The following is a 19397-nucleotide window of genomic DNA, read 5'->3' on the forward strand; positions in this document are numbered from 1 at the left end:
TCTAGGTGCTCAACTTTTTTCGTTTGGCAACAGTTTATGGAGCGTTGATACAGTGCCAGTCAAGCACTGTGCTCAGAGATTTATGTGTGTTACAACATTCAGTCCTTGAACGGCGTCCCACCAGAATTATATGTGGAAGTCCTAACCGCCAGGACTTCACAATATGACCTTCATCTGAAAATAGGGTCTCAACAGAGGTGATCAAGTTAAACTGTTATCCTTATGTTGGGCCCAATCCAATGACTGATCCTTAGGAATAGGGGAAATTTGGACACAAATAAATATGAGGTCAATTAAGATCCCGAACTCTTCCTAGAAAAAGTGCTCCATACCTCATTGCTGAATATCAGTACGGTCACCTTCGAAGTACTCCCCTTAGGAAGCTATGCACCAATGCCAGTGCCTAGTCCACTCTTCAAAGCAATGTTGGAACTCTTTTTCTGGAATAGCCATCGGAGCTGTCGTTTTATAACCCTTGATGTCCTGAATGTCATCAAAATGTCTTTTCAATATCTCCTTTATCTTTGGGTAGAGAAAGAAGTCAGTAGGGGCCAGATCAGGTGAGTAGGGAGGGTGTTCCAATACAGTTATTTGTTGACTGGCTCAAAACTCCCTCACAGACAGTGCCACGTGAGCTGGTGCATTGTCGTGATGCAAGAGCCATGAATTGTTGGTGAAATGGTCAGGTCGTCTAACTTTTTCCTGCAGCCTTTTCAGCACTTCCAAATAGTAACCTTGGTTAACTGTTTGTCCAGTTGGTACAAATTCATAATGAATAATCCCTCTGATATCAAAAAAGGTTAGCAACATCGTTGCAACAAGTTCACAAACTTAATGGTCAGACCTCGTGTGTGCAGAGGGAAGATGATGAGACACACAGGGAGAAGTCCTATGAAGATGGAGGCAGAGATCGGAGTGATGTGGCCACAAGTCAAGGGACATCTGGAGCTGCCACAGCTGGAAGGGGCAAGCAAGCTTTCTTCCCCTGCAGGTTCAGAGGGGGCCTGACCCTGCCAGCACCTTGATTCCGGACTTCTAGTCTCTAGAGCTGGGAGACACTAAATTTCTGTTTGTTCTAAGCCTCCCAGTTTGTAACCCTTTCTTTGTGGCAGCCACAGGAAACTAACACATAGGGGATTGGTGCCACTTTGCTGGTAGTGACACTAAGGTTTGAAGGGATGATGGTGGGAAGGGAGGGGCTTGTACTTGGGATTAAGTGTGGGCCTGGGAGATGTGTGGTGACGAGTGTTCCAGAGACTGTTGGTTGGACCCTGTGTCTCCGATGGCCCCTGCAGTGCCCCTACCTTACGCTGGTGACTGTCCTCCCAACCCCCGAGTCCCTGGGTCTGGGGAGACAGGTACACTTACTGTTCTCAGCTTACTTGTGTTTACTGGAAACATGAACAGCACAACCTTAAGCTGCAGCGTTGCAGTCCAGGAAGAGCCAGGGATACTATGTGACTCCTGAGAAACATGCCCCTGTTAAAGAGTGAGAAAAATAGGCCACTTCCAGGCTAGGTGAGTTTGGGCAAGTTACTTAACTTCTATGACCCTAAGTTTCCTCATCTGAAACTGGAACTATGACCAACCTCACAAGGTTGTTGTGAAGAGCGAATAAGAAACCATGTGGGAAGCACTTTGCACTGGACCAGGCCCTCGGCCATGGCTGTTATAATAGAGATGCGGTCTCTCAGGGAGCCTATCACTAGAGGGTCACTGGGTGTGTTTACTAGACACACACACACACACACACACACACACACACACACACACGCACGCACACAGTGTGCTGCCTAACAGGACAAAATGCCAGCCAGGAAGCTTCAGTCCACACCCTCTGAGACCCAGGGTCTCAACCCCCTCCCCGCCCTCAAAGCAGGAGGGCATCTCCCCACAGCCCGCACCATCTGCTCATCCAGAGCCGCTTACCTGCCAGGGACCCCGAGGAGCTGTCTCCCCTGCTTTCTGCCAGGTTCTCCCAGGGGCACAACCTAACGTCCTCCTGCAGAGCCGGGGCCCACCCTCCCTCAGGGGTTCCCTCAGGGGTCCGAGCTCCCCGAGGCTCCTCTGTCCCCTCCAGAGCGGCTGGGGCCTGGGAGAGGTGGTGACTCACCGGGCTTTTCTAGATCCGCATGGAGGCTGAACACCCCACAGCCCTTGACAGCACAGGGGGCAGTGGCCAGCTGAGCCACCAGGGGACTCCATGGAGCAGGGAGGTTGGAGAAAATGCCAGACAAAGCCAGGAAGAAGCTTTGGCCTGTAGGGGAGGTGTGTTACCAAAAGCTCTCAGGAAAACAACATTGACAAAAGCTCATCGTCCAGAACAAAGCATGTGTAGAGAAAGGAGTGTGTGTGTGTGCTCGCGCGCGCAGTGGGGCAAAGGCCTGGAAAAACAGGCACTTTTAGCTACACTCTTGGTCCACCTTTTGATAAGACAACTTGGCAATATATACAAAATGTGAATGCATAGATCTTATATTTAAGAATTCCTCGTTTCAGAATTTATCCCGTAGATAGAAGCATACTTGTGTGCAAAAATATAAGTTCAAGGGTGTTTGCTGCAGCAGCATGGATGGTAAGAACAGAAACCTCGTCCAGAAAATTCAGTAGGGCTCAGATCCCAAACGGGAGCTCTTTCACCCACCTGGAACTCAGACTTTAGCCAGGAGCCATAGACGGCTTTGAGCAGGTGGAGGGACATGTCCTGAGCGTGCTTTCGATGGATTGTTCAGACTATCAGGGAAGAAAGAGCAGAGCCCAGAAGACCAAAGTCTGGGAGACCAGCTAACAATTCAGGCTTCATTCTTTCTCCTTTGGACAGTTTAAAAGCCTTGTGGTGGCTGGTGGGATGTGGGGTGAGACAGAAAGAGGGGACGAAGGTGATACCCAGTAATACCTGGGAGGGCCCATCCCCTTCTCCAGACCATCCAATCTGCTGCCTCTGAGTAACCAGTGGGGTGAAAGGACAGGTTGGGATTTCTTCAAAGTGCACCCCTAATGACTCCCCCAACACCCCAACCTGGAGAAGAATTGGTGTAGCAGCTCGGGGCCGAGCTCTAGAGTCACCGGGCCTACATCCAAACCCCAACACCACTATTGTGATTCAACAAGTTTATTGACTGCTCCGTGCCTCGGTTTCCCCATCTACAAAACAGGGATAACCAAAGACCCTACCGCATAGAATTCTTGTGAGGGTTAAAAACAAGAATGTGTGTAAAAGCGCCACCCAGAACAGCGCCAGGGGCACAGCAAGCACTCGTTAAACATGAGCTCTGCTTAGCACAACTAGGCATGTGGGAGACGCCTGTAGAAATTTATAAAATCAATGTTCGTTCTAATATTAAAATCAACCTGAAGGCTAATCAAGGTGTGTGAGTCTGATAGTAGAGCAAGATCCCCCAGCCTTCGGAACAGATGGGAAGGAGGGTCAGGGATTCCCAAGGGGGTTGGCGATGGCTCAGATTGGTGCCAGGGCTGGGGCTGGGCTCAGGCCCCACAGTTTGTTGAAAGAATGGACTTGGCCAGGCCCAGCACCTTTGTCAGGGGTCTCCTGAACACAGGAAGCCTCTGGTTTCTTTACTATGGACCCACACCCTCTGGCCCAGCCCTGTCCTAGGATCGCCTCTGAATGGAGTCGGCCATCTTTCCCCTGTGTGCCGGCTTAGACCATCTTTACAGACTTGGGCTCCTCCCTGGGGGCCTGGGGGCATCGTCTGTAATGGAGAATAGCTGGTCCTCCGGAGGCATTCGTGTGTCCATCGGTGGGGGTCCCAGGGAAGCACCTCACTCGCCAAAGTCCTCTTCCCTCCCCAGCGAGTCTCTCCCATCCACTTCGACCATTGCCACTGCCCAGCTGACTCCAGGGAAAGCAAGCTGGGAACAAATGCAGGTTGGGTTAGGGATGACAATGGAATGCGAGTAAGAAAGGGATAGACACATGACGGGAGTGGAAAGGGCTCTATATAAACGGGACAGGGTCCCTGAGCAGAGTTCGGATATCTCTCTTTCTTATCCTCCTAATTGTACACAAACAGGACAGGATATATAATTTGTGGGGCCCATAAAAAAATGAACACATGGGGCCCCTTGTTCAAAAATTAAGAATTTTAAGACAGTAACAGCAGAGCATTACAGCAAGCACAGGCTCTCCCGAACATGGGACCTGGTGGGGCCACACAAGTCACACCCTGTGAAATCAGCCCCGTAAACAGAACTCTGAGTGCATGCATGTGTGTGTGTGTGTGTGTGTGTGTGTGTGTTTCTGGGGAAAGAACCCTCAGCTGTCAAGGTTGTGACCCAGAAAGGCTAAGAATCACTGTGACAGAGTAAGTGAGGGCCCCTGCTTCTCACTCCCACCTCCTTCCTCCCCTCAGACAGGCTGGGGCTCCACGTTGTGACCCCCAGGGAGCAGAGTAGGGGTTTAGTGACACGTTGATGGAGCAGACTTCAGAGCAGGCCGGGCTGTGGTGGCTGTGGGGACAGAGACAAACGGACATGTGAGAGATGGCGGGTGGGCAGGAGTGGATGGGATGAGAGAAAAAGAAAGGCATGAATCTGCCCCCAGGTGTGTGGCTCCAGCAGCTGGACCAATCGATGGTGATTCTGTACATGGAGATGGAGAAAGGCTGGCAGAAGATCACGTGTGGTGTTTTGCTTTGTTGGGTAGCAAAGGGGATACAAAAAAAAATTTAAAAAATCCCGTTCTGGCCACGAAAAGGTGTCAAGCAGACAGACACTATAGCTCAGAAGGAGGATGAGAGCGAGATCCACACAGTTGGGTCAATGGCTTAGAGGCGGCATTTTGCCTCATTGGAAGGGGTGAGGTCTCCTAGCTGTGCAATGGGACCTCTGTGACTCTGGGCAAATGACTTAACTGCACTGCCACTCTGCACTCTCATTTGTAAAACGGAGGTAAGAATAATATCCTCTTTGTAGGATTTCATATATGAGCTTGTGGAAGGGAAATGCTCAGCATGGGCCCTGGTACCTCCTAAGCACTCAGTGAGTGTCAGTTATTATTATTATTATTATTAATTATTGTTGTTATTCCTTCTCAAATATCTACTAAGCCCCCACTGTGGATCAGGCATTGCTGTGGGTACATGTCAGAAGGTGATAAGTGTTATCTATGGCATAAGGAAAAAGAGAGCATAAGGGGGTCATGGAGCCGGGGAGAGATGGTAATATTAAAGAGGGTGGTCAGGTCACTTTGCTCAAAAGTGAATTTGAGCAAAACCCGAGAGGTGAGGGAATGCACCAAGTGGATGCCTGGGGGAGAAAGGTTCCAGGCAGAGGGAACAGCCAGTGCAAAGTCCATAAGGAGAGTTGTGAGACATGAGGTCAAGGAGTAAAGGGTAGGGGGAACTTTGTAAGAAAAGTCTTCACAGCAGAGGTGGCTGGTCCTCCAACCTGGCAAAAGCAGATCTCCAACCCAATGAGGCAGAAGGTTCTTGGACATGGCAGAGATGGCAAGCTCTCCAATATGGTGAAAGGAACCAGCTCTCCATGTGGCAGCCGCCCAAGGCTGGGGGTAGGTTCTGAGGCTTCCCTCCTCCCCTAACCCCACTTCCCTAGAAGGGCCTCACCTGGCATAACATGCTCACCAGCCGGGCCTCTCCTCCTTTTGGCTTTGGCGTGTCTTGTCATGATGAAACTCGGCTGGGCCTTTGTTCCAGGACTCCCAATCAAAGCATAAATCTGAGTCATTTTCCCCTGAATCTGTGGAGGTATAAGACAAGGCCTCCTGGGTGCTCACATCTTGTCTCCTACCCCTGACGCAAAAGGAGCCCCCATCGGGCCTAGGCATCCCTGCAGCTTTGCCTGAGGCCAGGTCACCATGGCAGAATCATGACATATGGGACAGCTCAGACCTCAGGAAGACGTCAGGGCCTTGAATGTGACCAGGGATCAGAAAGAAGGTTGTCCTGTGGCTCAGAAAGTGGCCGTATCCACCTAGTAAACAAGGAAGGACCCTAGAGGCGAACAAATTACCTGCCTGTATTAGGAGTGGTCCAGAGCATGCACTGAGGAGACACAAACCCGACCATCCATTTGTCCACCAGTCCCTTCATTAACAAATATCTGAATACGTATGTACCATGACTTCCACTGCAGCACTGTTTTGTGGTAACACACACACAAGCAATAGAACACCCTGGGAACCATGGGTGTGTGTGTCCATCATAAGAAGTCTGGTTGACGGAAATCTGTCAGACTCCCACCAAATGGAGACCTGGCACATCCATCCAATGGGATGTCATGAAGCTGTGAAAACTACTGCATTAGGCCTGTATCTTTCTACCTGCAGGACACCTATGATGCACTGTAAGCAAGTCGCAGAGAAATGTATATGGTAGAACACTCCCTCCCCCGTATTTTGGGGAAACCTACACGTGTCATTAGAGATACATGAGCTTGCTAACATGGCTTACCCTGGGAAGGCAACATGAGAAAGGAGATGGGGCAGGGAGATTATTATTTTTCTTACTACGTATACTCCTGTTTCACTGATTGCAGAGAAGTAAAGGAAGCTGAAGAGAGCCCTCAGACTGTAGACCAAGAGCAGGAGACAGAAGAGGCTGAGCCTCAGTGCCCTCATCTGTAAAATTGGCATAACCCTCTCCTGTGATGAGGGTTAACTTCATCAGAAATAAGACATGTAAGTTGGATGATCCACAATGTTGGCTCATTACCATGAGTTAAAAATCAGCGTGATGGCTTGAAGTGTCTGTTGCTCACTAGACACAGTGATTGTCTTCTGAACACGTACTATGTGCTAAGTGTTTCACATGCATTTTCTCATTTAATCCTCTTGACAACTTCCTGAAGGTGATTGCTGTTGTTATTCACATTCTATAATGAGGAAAGCTCAGAAAGGTGAAATGTTGGGTCTCACAGCTAGAAATGATCTGCTGGACTCAAATCCGCCTCCCACGCCACAGGCCGGGGTGGTTCCATCGGTGAGCCTGTTAGAAGGCAGGGAACTCAAAGGCAGCTTTGAAATTAACAACTTGCTCCAAGGACCAGCATGAGAGATGGGTAGGACCCTCAACAGGCATGGCCTCTGGTGCCACTTCTCTGTCTCAGCCCTAATTCCATGTCTTTGGAGATTTCTCTTCTTCTTTCTGTCAATTACTTTCAAATCACAAAGGAAATGTCCTCAGTACAGTATCTTCCCCTTGAAGGGCATGTGTGGCTTCGTCCTCTCTCCCCATGTCATGGTCGGGGATTGATGTTGTCCCCACGGCCAGCTTCTCCAGGGCTCAGCTGTCCACGATCTTTTCTTGCCTTAGTGCCCACTCACCAGGCAGCTCCCTTCTCTTCCCCACTTGCTCCTCTCTTGACTTGGGAAATCGTGTCCTCATGGGCCACGTGGCACTCGCTGCTCAACTCTGCCTCCTGGGCCCTGAAAATGCCCTGCTGAGCCAGGCTGGGGGTTGGGGGTTGGGGGGGAGGGGCAATCAGAGCTACTCTTGTCTGTTTTTCATACTGGTTTCCAGGCCAAACTGACTCCAATAAAAAGATCCACAGCAGACTAGAAAGCCACAGGCTAGGGTGTCGCAAACCCCAACCCCCCTCAAACCCTGGCAGGCCCACACCCTGGGTTGGGGCCAGTTCCTAGCACAAAGACAGAACAGATGCAATAATACTTAGAGTTCCAAGAAGACAGGGAAGCTGAGGGAGGGTTGCTTACCTTACTTTAAGGATGGTTTCTGGTCATTGCAAAATTAACAGAAGGACTCATTTCTTAGTGCCACGTGAGATGTTGGTGGGTAAACAGCCTCTCAGGGCAGGGCAGCTTGTGGATGGCTTTAGAGAGGGGCCTCCAAGGAGAATGACTTGGAGAGTAGTGCATTAGACCTTAGGTAAAGTGCACCCCCTTCCAGAGGAGCCATCCAAAGCCACTCCTAGGCTTCCTTCTACCTTGATGAAACTGATACTGACTGGATATTTCTCAGCCTATAAGCACCTACTATGTGCCACATGTATACACATACTGTGTGCATCTCTCCACAGCCCCAAAGGTAGGGGAACCATTATTATCTCCATTTGGTAGATGAGAAAACTAAGGCTCAGGGAGGATCTGCCCAACGTCGCACAGCTGGTAGGTGGCAGAGCCAGGATTTGAACCAGACGATCGGCGCTCGTAACTACTTCATAAGTGTGTGACCTTGGACGGGTTGCTTCTCTGAGCCTCGGTTTTCTCAGTTGTACCATAAGAATTACTTCACAGGTTATCCTGAAGACTAAATGAAACGATTCACATCAAGTGTCTAGCACAAGGCCTAGCACACGGCGTTCAAAAAAGCTTAGCTGTTATGAACTCTTAAGGGGCAAGGCTGAAATCGGGGCTCAAGGCTCCTAGACTCCAGACAGACGGCTTTTATAGCCACTATACAGACAAGTGCTGTTTCACCAGCCATTGGTCTGACACCCGAGATGTGCCCCTCAGGGAGGGCTGGGGTCCACCCTGGGAATGAGGAGATCATACTTTAAACCAGCATTTTCTGGAAGCTCTCGCCAGGAACTCCTAATAATTACACCATTACCATCCCCCACATTTGAGTATGGGGCAGGTTGGTGGGGGAACTGCTCATCCTGTCTCAACGCTATCTGACCAGACGTGGCAGCACACTCAGGGCCCTCCCTGCCCAGTTGGCCAAAGGTCATGGGCTGGGAGGTCAAGCAGTCCCCAGGAAGAGGCCCAGGGAGACCGGACGCCTGACAGAAGTGTCAGTCCTGCCACGTGGCCAGGCTGCATCCTTGCACACCGGACCCCAGCTTCCCTTGTGGTCAGCTCCACCTTCCTCCTGCTTCTCTTGGTGGCATGCTGAGCTCAGGACGAGTACCAGCCAGGTGCAGTGATCCTGTGTCCCAGAGAAACCCAGATCGTCCCTGATGTGTGGTCTGGGCAGAAAACAGTGTGTCACTGGGCCCCTGATAAATACCTAAGGCTGCCATACCCCGTTGAGCAAGTTGTTTATTGCACAAAAGCATGGAGCTAAAGGGGTGAGAGGCACTGAAATCCAGCCCCTGCTCTGCTCAGAGCCTTGTGCCCTGGCTGCATTCACAGGAGGCGGCACCGTTTACTAATTCATCAGCCCAGAGGGGCCACCTCTTTCTGAGGACCCCTGCTAACACCAAAGACCTTACGTGCTAGCAGTGGCCCTAAGGGGACACATACATGCACACATATGTATTGCTTCCCAGTCAAACTTGGGGATTCACTCTCGGACTCTTGGTTAAGAAACTTTAAACTACCAAGTCAGTCCTTTTCTCTTTCAGGTGACCACCTGCCAACTGTGAGGCAGCTGTGAAAAGGCCTGAAGGAAGCCTCTCTCTCTGCAGTGGTTTCAGAGCCCCCAGCCCAGCCCCAGGATTAGGACCCTGCCTGGGCAGCTCACCTTGGCTGAGCAAGAAGTGAAACCAGACAATCAGCAAGGACAGCAGCAAGCTCACGGGCAGGCAGAGCCAGAACACCAGGAAAGAAAACGTGAGGTCGTTCACCAGCGGTACCAGAGGATACTTCATGGCGTGTGTGTGCCTAAGCCGGGCCAGCATGGGCTGGGCTGGCAGGGTTGCCCTGGGGACCTGGTGGGCTGGGCCACGCTCTGCTCTCAGCCCAATTGTGACTGAGCTGGCGACGTAACAGGGAAGTCACAGTGTCCTTCAGGTGAAGGGAGAGCTGTTTTGGACAGGAGCCGGGGCAGTGAGAAGCAAAGCCTGGGTTTGGAGCCCTGCTAAGGGGCTACTGGGTTCATGTGCCACCTCCCCGATCCAGTTGTAGGATAGAAATAATCCTTACCTCACCAAGCTGCTAAACGTTAGAAAAAAAAGTGCTGAAATAAACACTGCCCCCAGGTGGGTGTTCAGATGTCTGAAGTCTCAGATTCCTCCAGGAGCCAGCCAGATCTCTGGTTCTGAAATTCTGGCTACACATGCCCACATTTACTGTGTGGGAATGTGCAGACTGGATGGGGCTCAGTGCCTCTAAAGTGGGCAGATGTCAGCTCCAGCCAAGAACTGAGATGCGGGAAATGCAGGGCCAGTGTTGCCAGCTCTCCTGACTTTTGCAAGAGAGCCCCCAAATCTGGATTTTGATGTGAAATCTCCCAATTTAACAATGTTGAATCAAACGTAAAACATTGTTAAACAAGTCTGCCGAGCCAAACTGGGTCACTGGGCTGCCATTTAAAAACTTTCTAACACATAGTATAGACCCTCAATAAATTATTATTATTTAATCTGGAAGCTTCAGCGCCTCTCATTAGGGTTTTCAGCGAGGGGCTTCTAAGGCTTTAACCTTGTTCCTTTAGCTCCCAAGTGGGCAGAATACGCCCAAAGGCCCTCCTTACCGCCTATCTCATTAATTCACTCACTCATTCATTCATGAAGTAGTCAACTTCCATGTGCCAGGAATCATGGCAGGAAGGGGGCTCTGGCCCTCCCAGGGCCTGACAGCCCCTGAGCTGGAGGGAGACTGGCCAGGCTGGGAGCCTGACTGATGTGGGAAGTCCACATGAGGAATGGCTGCTGCTGTGGAGGGGAAGGAGGCAGAGTCTGGTATTCTCCATGAGGGTCCTCAGACCACCTGCCTCTGTCACTGCTGGCAGGTGGGTGGGGGCTGGCGGGTACTTACTTCACATGCAGATTTCCACGCTCATCCTGTTCCACTGAGTCAGAACCTCCGTTAATGGACAACAAGTCTGATGCAGACTTGATTCTGAAACTATGGCATTTCATGGAACACTGGAAAGTTGGGCAGCCCCAGCTCCAGGATGGGGGAACAGCTTCAGGAAGTGGGGGGGCAGACCTAAAGGATTCATGGGGTAGAAGGACCCCCTTAGAGGAAGCCACCAGCCCAGGGAGAATGGCAGGTGGGGCCAGCCACAGTAAAAACGGGATGGAGAGGGGAGGGGAGGGGGGGAAAAAGCTGGGGCTTGGAGGACCAGTGTGTTTAGAGGGAGTCTTAGCCCAGCTGAGGGATGACCGGAGTTCCTGGAAAAGGAAGTCTGGACAGATGGTATTAGAATGTGTGCAAGAAGCACAGTGCCCAGGTGGGCTGTGCCACTCAAGAGCGAGGTCAAGACGAGGCGCTAGGTGGTCTTGTCTGGGTTGGGGGTGATTTCTAGGCACTGGGTCCTGAAGGGGCTGGGGTCAGAAAGAACTGGACAGCACAGATGGGAAAGGCTTGCACACACATTTTCTTGCCAGACCCACAAACAGGGCCACAGTGCAGTCAGCCTAGGGAGAAGCTTCCCTGGTCACGAGGGCCCACCTGGGGGTCCTATGGTGAGCTGGCAGAGCAGGTGTGGACACACACCTGCAGGGGACGCAGTTCCCAGGCGCACTTCAGGGTGACGTCATATGGTCAGCGCTAGGCTGGAGGGGTGGCTCTCCGCAAAGGCACACATCAGTTTCCTCAAATGGTACCACCACCCCACTATGTATGATCTAGGCATTAAAGTGCTAATCTGGACCCATGGAACCCTCTGCAGCCAACTCTATTCAAAGGGGCGGTGATCACCTCTCTGCGCCTCTCCCCTTTCCTGACTGACCAGCCCTGGCAGAACTCAGATTTTCTGCAGGCAGAGAGCACGGCTGCCATTTCCGTGTTCCCAACACACAGCCAGCCAGCCCCTTGGCAACTGCCAGCCTCTGCAAGGTGGGCCTCTGTTGGCAGTGCTTTAATTATACAAGCTCCTCCCAGTATAGGAAGCCATCTTTTAAAATTAATCGCATTTTGAATACTTTGATGAAACCCGACACAACCAGGGTGAAAACCCAGACCTAAATTATGAAGGACAGCCAAAGCAGAACCCCTCTGGGAAGAGCAAATTAGGAACACCCATGCCGGAGCCAACTCCCCCGGCCTGAAACCAAAAGCACACACGACGTTATTAGATAAGAATCTCCTTAAAATTTAATTGACTAAATGTATTACATTCAATATTCCATGGGTTTCTTCTGGACAAAGGATCGGCATAAATACAAACAAGCCTCTGGGCCTTCTTCCCTCACCAACGAAGAGAAAACACAGGAGGCGAGGGGACACGAGTGCACCTTCATATTTACATTTCGCCTTTACTTTACAGTTCAGTGCCAGAAATATTTACAGAAAATACAATAAGAAAAAGATCATGTCTTGGCAACATACCGAAATTCATACAAATTGTATATATGATTTTAAGCACAGAATGATACTGCTTATTTTTAGCCACAACTGCCAAGCCCTTCGGAGGAGAAAGATGTTGGTCACTGCAAGAGACAAGGACTTGGGAAACTTCATTTGCTTCAACAAGTATTTATTGGGCGCCTACTGTATGCAAGGCACTGTGGAATCCCAAATTATACCTTTTCCCTCACCATTAAAAAACAAAAAAAGCATCTGAAGAACATGAGTTGATACCCTAAGAAAAACACTATACAGTACATGGCTTCTTTAGCTACTGAGAACCCACAGTTTAATTCCACATTGAGCGGGTGGATTACCTCCCATCTCTCCATCTCAGGAAAAGAGGCTGTCATGGAAATCCTTACAACAGACCATTTAACACAACTCGTTGTTTCATGTAAACATAGAAATCAATTTTTTTTTAATGAAGACATAACCTGAATGGATTTTTAAATGCTGAATGGAGAACCACTGCCAGCAGGAGTGTCAAATTACCTTCAATACTTTTTTAACCATCTACTGCAAAACACATCTGAGCAAGGCTGACTCCCATTCTGGGTAAAGCTCCACCTTCCAGCAGAAATAAATACTCTCGAAGACTCTGCCTCTCTAAACACCAGTCTGCAGAGCCTGACAAGCACTTCCTCAGTGTGGGCAGAAGTAACCATTTGTGGAGGCCTCACGACATTACTGGCCAAAGGTGTAGGTTTTTGTATTTATAAGTGAGTCCAGAGGAGAATGGGCTGCCCTGAAGTGGAGGACTGGGAAACGGAGGGCAGCATGGATGTACGCATGCGCGCCCGTGTGTGTGGGGAGGGCAGGGCAGGAGGCGGTCAATCTACCTTGTAACCATTCCAGTCAAAAGGCCAGTGGCCAGAAGGGGGAGGAAAGGGGGAGGAGGAAGCACTGGACAAAAGGGAGAGCAGCTGAACAAGGAAAGAATTAAACCTGACAAAAGCCCCCTCACTGTCCTCAGAGTTCCCAGCTAGAGGAGGAGGGAGAAAGCCTCCATCCCCCAAATGTGGGAAAGGAGTGGAGGGACTACCTGCCTCTGTCCCTTGGGTGACGCTTTCCCTGTCACTGAATGCCATGCTCATCCACCTCCTGGTGCGCTTGTCACATGCAGCAACTAAACTGTTTAAGCCACAGCCCAAGCCGTCCTGGCTTCGCCCCAAAGGTTAAGATCACATGCTAGCAAACCTACCACGTGGACGACTAAAGACTGTCACTGGGATGAAACACGCTCCGCGGTTATTTCTACTCAAAGACTCTTAACAAGGGCAGTTGGGTGAACTCAGTGACCATGAACTCAAACCCATACCAGTGAAAGGTGCAAGGGTCCTCAATGCTCCTTTCAGGTCGATGCTGTTTTGAGCGGAAGGAACTGGCGGTCCTACACTGTTTGTGTCTCACATGCTGGGGCTTCATGCCTTTGGGGGCTGCACCGTCCTGAATCCACCCCTCCTTCCTGGGAGACCATAAAGTCTTTCAGATCACAAACTGCATTCAACACAGCTATTCACTTACCAAAGCCATTCGAATTACAAAAACTTGCCAGAAATTAGAGTAAATTAAAGGACCAGGAAGCCCACCCCCGACATGCACACCACGGTACATTTTTCTGACAGTAAAACGAAGCCAAAGGTAAAAGTTTTATCTGAAAAATCACACTGAGGGAAGTACACCTACATCAGTTATTTTTAACCTCTGGAATGTTATGAGTTACACAAGCCTTCTTTGTTCACGTCCACTAGAACAAGGGCCTATTTTCCCCTTGAACCATCAATCTGGAATTTCCATGAAAGTTGTTAAACCTCACCTTATACCGGCTGAGCTATGAAAACATTTTCAGGGTAGAACTTGCTAAACTTTATCATAATCCCCTTCCCCCATGCTACCATCTCGAAATATCAATTTATTGCCCAAAGGAAAAAGAAAATCAATTACTGAAAAACATTATACCTGAATGGAAACTGGAGTCATAGAAGGTGGAGGTTTCTTTTACCTGAGCTTAAAACAAACACGAAGAAAAGTACGGCAAACTTAAAACCAAGAGCCATTATGCCCACATTTCTTGCTTACAGATGACAAAAAATACACACTTCTGGAACAAAAATATCTGCACAGGGATTTAGGCCCTACACTATCCCGCACCCCCTAATTAAACTACCAAAACATCAAACCAAACAGGCCACTGTAGCCCTCACCTACGGTATCTACTGACATCAGAATTCAAGTGTGAAATCACCCCTATACAACTGTGATCACTCTTCTTTGGACTTTAAATGTCACTTGTCTTAACATAAAATAATCTTAATAAAGAAGAACGCACATAAGAATAGGAGAAATGAGCGGTGTATACTCTAGCACTGTAACAGGAATCTTTGTAAGGAAGTTCTGGGTCTGGCCGCCTCAAAACATTTATCCCTGGCAGAAAAGTAGCAGCGAGGTAACAGAAGAATTTCCAAATGAAAACAACAGCCATTTCTAACAGCAGCCGCCCGAAAGGGTGGTCACTAATGTTTGTCAATGATGATGGAATCCAGTAGCTCTCTGGGAGAGATCTGAATTAGTAGCTGTGAGAGGCTATTTCCTGAACCACAAATTAGAATCCTTCATAAACTACTGCAGTCTCCTGCTTGGTCCTGAAATAAGAGACAGTGGATAAAACCAAATAATTTTCAATCCTTGTTGTAAATTTACATTTCTTACTATGTAACCAAGAAATTACCAAGAATTACAAATGTTTAACCTGTCATTGTATCACCGAGCTGGACAACACTGCCGAAAGTGGAGGCATCGCTGCTGTCATAGCATTTAGCCCCACAAACTCCATTTGTACCCCCAGTAAAGGACAGGGCTGTGCCTCCATTTTGGATCTGTTCCTGGGCTGCCCAGAAACTAAGGCCTTCAGTCAGGTCTGTGCATTGATGAGAACAACAACTTTTTGAAATTGGAGAGAGAATGAAATATTTTAATGTCAGACTTCTTATCTGAGCAGAAAACATTTATGTTCTTTTCTGTCAGCTGGACAGTTGGATGACAAATGGACCTACGAGCGAGCAGAAAGATGAGATTTCTTTCCTTCTCCTCCACGCTGTCAACAAGAGTCTTTAAATGTCCTGGAAGATTCTGAGACAGATTTTAATTTTGGACACAACCTCCTAAAAAGTGAGGTATAAAACTATCTTCAGCTTCTAATTTGCAAATTTGATACTACCAATGCACGTTTAACTGAGATGCATAAAAGCCTTTCTCCTCAAAAGGCTTAGATTTAACTAAAATTGTCATTTTAAAAAGGAAGTTTATGGCTAAAATGTATATCATCATTACCAGCAGGAGTATGATTGTGTCTGGGAGCCCATTTCACTAGAAAGCCAGAAGTCTTCTATCAAATGGGTTTATAATGTTTCTTCTATCTGGTGATTAAACAGTAAGCTCTTGGGGAGTGATGGTTTTTATTTTTACAGTGATCACCTATTCAATTGTTTTGCTTTGATAGATATTATGGCCCCAAACTGAAGTTCAAGAGTCTTAGACAGACAGTGGTCTAAGAACTGCAGCTTCTGAGTCCAACCTCCTGGAAGAGCGAAGTATAAAACTCTGGCTCCAACTGCTTGTTCCGGTACTTGTTGACAATGTCGGCGATTTTCTGTTTCCGGCGGACGTGTGGCGGACTGTAGGAATCGCTCTCCAGTCTCTTTCTTCTACAAATATTAATTACAGTCTGCCTCACCAGGAAACCTTGAAAACAGAGGGTTTTAAAATCAGTGTGAACAACCAGTCAGGTAGGTGAACCGTCAGTACTGATGTGAACCACTCTCCTCAAACTCTAACTGTATCGTTTCGTTCCATTTGCAAAATGGCCCGTCCCCGGAGACAAGGACGGAGCTCCACTAAGACAAAACTGTCAGAGAAACACACAATGGCAAGGAAAAACAGAATCAAAATCTGGTCTGAAAACCCACTTCATGCCCTGGATTACAAACAACTATCTTCATTTTCCAATAGGAAGCTTGTGAACTATAGTTCTACTCATACGCACTAGATGAAGCAGTTCGGAACAAAACTAAACATGCTTCCTTTTTACCAAGACCACAGCATTTTTCACATGTGGGACCTATTAAGTATTGTCACTGTTTCTTTATTTCTACTTCTTTTGGGGTCATAAAAATGTTAAAGAGAGGGCCGGCCCGGTGGCTCAGGCGGTTGGAGCTCCATGCTCCTGACTCCGAAGGCTGCCGGTTCAATTCCCACATGGGCCAGTGGGCTCTCAACCACAAGTTGTCAGTTTGATTCCTCGAGTCCCGCAAGGGATGGTGGGCTGTGCCCCCTGCAACTAAGATTGAACATGGCACCTTGAGCTGAGCTGCCGGATGGCTCAGTTGGTTGGAGTGCATCCTCTCAACCACAAGGCTGCCGGTTCGACTCCCGCAAGGGATGGTGGGCTGTGCCCCCTGCAACTAGCAACAGCAACTGGACCTGGAGCTGAGCTGCACCCTCCACAACTAAGATTGAAAGGACAACAACTTGACTTGGAAAAACATCCTGGAAGTACACACTGTTCCCCAGTAAAGTCCTGTTCCCCTTCCCCAATAAAACCTTTAAAAAAAAAAAAAAAAGTTAACGAGAAATAGAAAGAACTCTTAACCCGTCAGCCGCATGTGAAGACCTTACCAAGTGCTCGCCTGCTGACAATCATCCCATCCACAAGAGGGATGACCATGTTAAATTTTCCAGTGGCTCCTTGAATTTTTATCCGGAATAATCCAGTGTTTAACGGGTGGATGAATATGACGGGAACTTCTTTTTCGAGAGTGGTAGATCTTAAGAAAAGAAAACTTTCTTTACCTCAGATAATCAAGGATTGAAGTCCCTCACGTACATACAAGAATACCACGGGGACTTGTTGCCAAGCAGTGTTTGAGAAGAGCCAAGAAGGTCAGTCTGCTCAGAGTCCTCTTTCTGGGGGCCCAGGATGAAGCTCCTGCCAATACCTGACCCTAAATACCATCACTGGGCTCAGTCTTGTTAACCTGACAAAAAAGGCACTAAAAATGTGCTTAGAGAACTACTGGAACACAGGGTGGAAGAAAAGGCCAGAGAAATCTATTGTGGGGAGCTGCAAACCTAGCACCCAACTACGGGCCTTTCACTTAGCTCCTCCTCCTCACAGAGAAGAAAAGGGGCTGTTCCGAGTGCAGGGAATTCCACTACAGCCAACGCTGACAGACAAGTGAGAGTACAGCTCAAGTCCATTATGGGAACCCCCGATGTCATTTTTTTTCAGGGGTGGAGGGAGGAGGTTGGGAGGGCCTCCTCAGCAGAGGTGACCAATGACCACATCTTGGCTGAGCCAAAGTCATCCAAGCCGCTGACAGATAATGGGCACTATAGCCAACAACTGTACCTTTGGAAAACTGAATGACACCTTAATGTGTCTGGGACATGCCAATGCATCTATAGGTACTTGTGTGACTCTGTGGGGCTACATGTCAGGGTTGGTTGTTTTTTCCTTTTGCAACATGGTGAGCGTTCTTTCTGTGCAGGTAAAGAGATTTTGGCCAAAGCAACAGTGAGGCAATTTTTTAAGACGTTAAATAAAAATCGATCCTATACTAATTCTGCTCCCAAGACAAATTCTAAACTTCACTAATCTACCAATAAAATACAAATTTTACAGTCTGAGAATTTTTGACCTAAAAAGATTTTTAAAAAGTACAAGACACTTAAAAGTTCTCTTCCAAACTAGTTCTAAAAAAGTCCATCTCATGAAAACTACTCGAGTCTCTTTAGTAAGTCAGTGTCATGGAGAAAAAGTAAAAACAGGACTGTTCCGGATTAAAAGAGACTGAAACAATACAGGATGCAAGGTCCTGAAGTGGATTCTGATTTGAACAAATTATCTGTAAATGATGTTTAGAGAAAATGGATAAATGTGAATATAAACTGGTTACTACAGGAAATTAAGGAATTGTTAGTAACTTTATTATTGTGATAATGTCATCTTTATTGGAAAAGTGTTCTTAATTTTTTGGAGATGCATACTGATGTAATTAGAATGTTAGGATACCTGTAATTCACTTTAAAATACTTCCGCATAAAAAATACAAAGTTTTAAGAATGACTTGCCCTCTTCTAGAAATTTTGAAATGTTAAAATAAATCATCTTTACTTACTTCATTCCTACAATAATCATTTAACAATGTTAGACTAAATTCTTCTTACATGCAATACAAATCAGATCATGTAAATAGAAGGGCACTTACTCCAAATCAAAATATCAAGTTTAGCTTGAATATCAAGGGTAGCTCTACTGAGATGTGCGAAATGAGGTTAGCATTTGGGTTCAGATCTTTTTCTCATTTATTCACTGAACATGTGATGCTGAGGCACCTCTATGAGCCTATTTTATCTCATTTGTAAAACGAAGATGATAATTGTCCCGCTGGAGTTATTTTAAAGTATGTGTTTCAATCAAAAACAGGCAAGCAAAAAGCCTTGGAACTATAATGCCTATACAGATACATTGTTACTATTCTTGCAATCATATTATTTTCTTTTTATCCTTTGCATGCCACAATAGAAATCTTAACATTATAATAAAGTTAGTATTGCATTTTACTTAGAAATACGTTTCCATTAAATAGCTCATGTGATGAGGCTATTTTAACTAGAAATAGTTTTCCATTAAATAGCTCATTTGATGAGGCTATTTTAACTATCTACCCAGAATGTTTTGACCAGTTTAACTCCATTATGTCTATCTAACATTGCTACCCTGTCATTACAGTCTTCATTAATACTTAATTGCCTTCATGTTTTCTTTTGCTGCAAATACATGTAAAGCAGCAGTTAAAATTATGCCATTTAAAAATCCTGCTAATCTGATCACCTTGTGCATTTATCTATCAACTTCTTTTTCTCTAATTATGTTTATTATTGCCTTCATTCCTTCTGTTTCATTATCTATTTCTTGATTAAACTGCAATCAACATACTCTAAAAAATAGGTTTCTCTATACTTAAAGACATGCTGATAAACTTCCAGCAAATAAGAGTGTACCTCAGAGAAGTGCTACTATTTGCAGTAGTTTCCACACCAGTACTGATTTCTGTCATCAGGTCTGAGAGGGGAAAGTTTTCTGAAAGAAAATAATAGCATTACAATTAATACTCCCTCCTACTTCCCAAACAAATAATAGGAAATCTAATTTTTTAAT

At 47.3% G+C, this 19397-nt stretch overlaps 2 protein-coding genes across 8 annotated transcripts in view; both read right to left on the reverse strand.

Moving 5' to 3' along the window:
- Positions 1-3096: 3096 nt before the first annotated feature.
- Positions 3097-9623, reverse strand: ADIG (adipogenin). The gene is made up of 3 exons (XM_019750203.2): positions 9405-9623; positions 5586-5718; positions 3097-3873 (listed from the first exon to the last, which is right to left on the reverse strand). The coding sequence occupies exons 1-2, from the start codon at positions 9559-9561 to the stop codon at positions 5600-5602; spliced, it is 276 nt and encodes a 91-aa protein (XP_019605762.2). The 5' UTR covers positions 9562-9623; the 3' UTR covers positions 3097-3873; positions 5586-5599.
- Positions 9624-11897: 2274 nt separating this feature from the next.
- RALGAPB (Ral GTPase activating protein non-catalytic subunit beta) overlaps positions 11898-19397 on the reverse strand; it is an 86549-nt gene continuing 79049 nt past the window's right edge. For all 7 annotated transcript variants that reach the window (XM_019750223.2, XM_019750217.2, XM_019750222.2 and 4 more), the window contains 3 exons: positions 19241-19319; positions 16853-17001; positions 11898-15919 (listed from right to left, as the gene is read on the reverse strand). In XM_019750223.2, the coding sequence (XP_019605782.2) occupies positions 15726-15919; positions 16853-17001; positions 19241-19319 (422 nt within the window). In that variant the 3' untranslated portion in view covers positions 11898-15725. The remainder of the gene's footprint in view (positions 15920-16852; positions 17002-19240; positions 19320-19397) is intronic.

Source organism: Rhinolophus sinicus, linkage group LG13 (genome assembly GCF_036562045.2).
Source record: "Rhinolophus sinicus isolate RSC01 linkage group LG13, ASM3656204v1, whole genome shotgun sequence".
Taxonomy (NCBI): domain Eukaryota; kingdom Metazoa; phylum Chordata; class Mammalia; order Chiroptera; family Rhinolophidae; genus Rhinolophus; species Rhinolophus sinicus.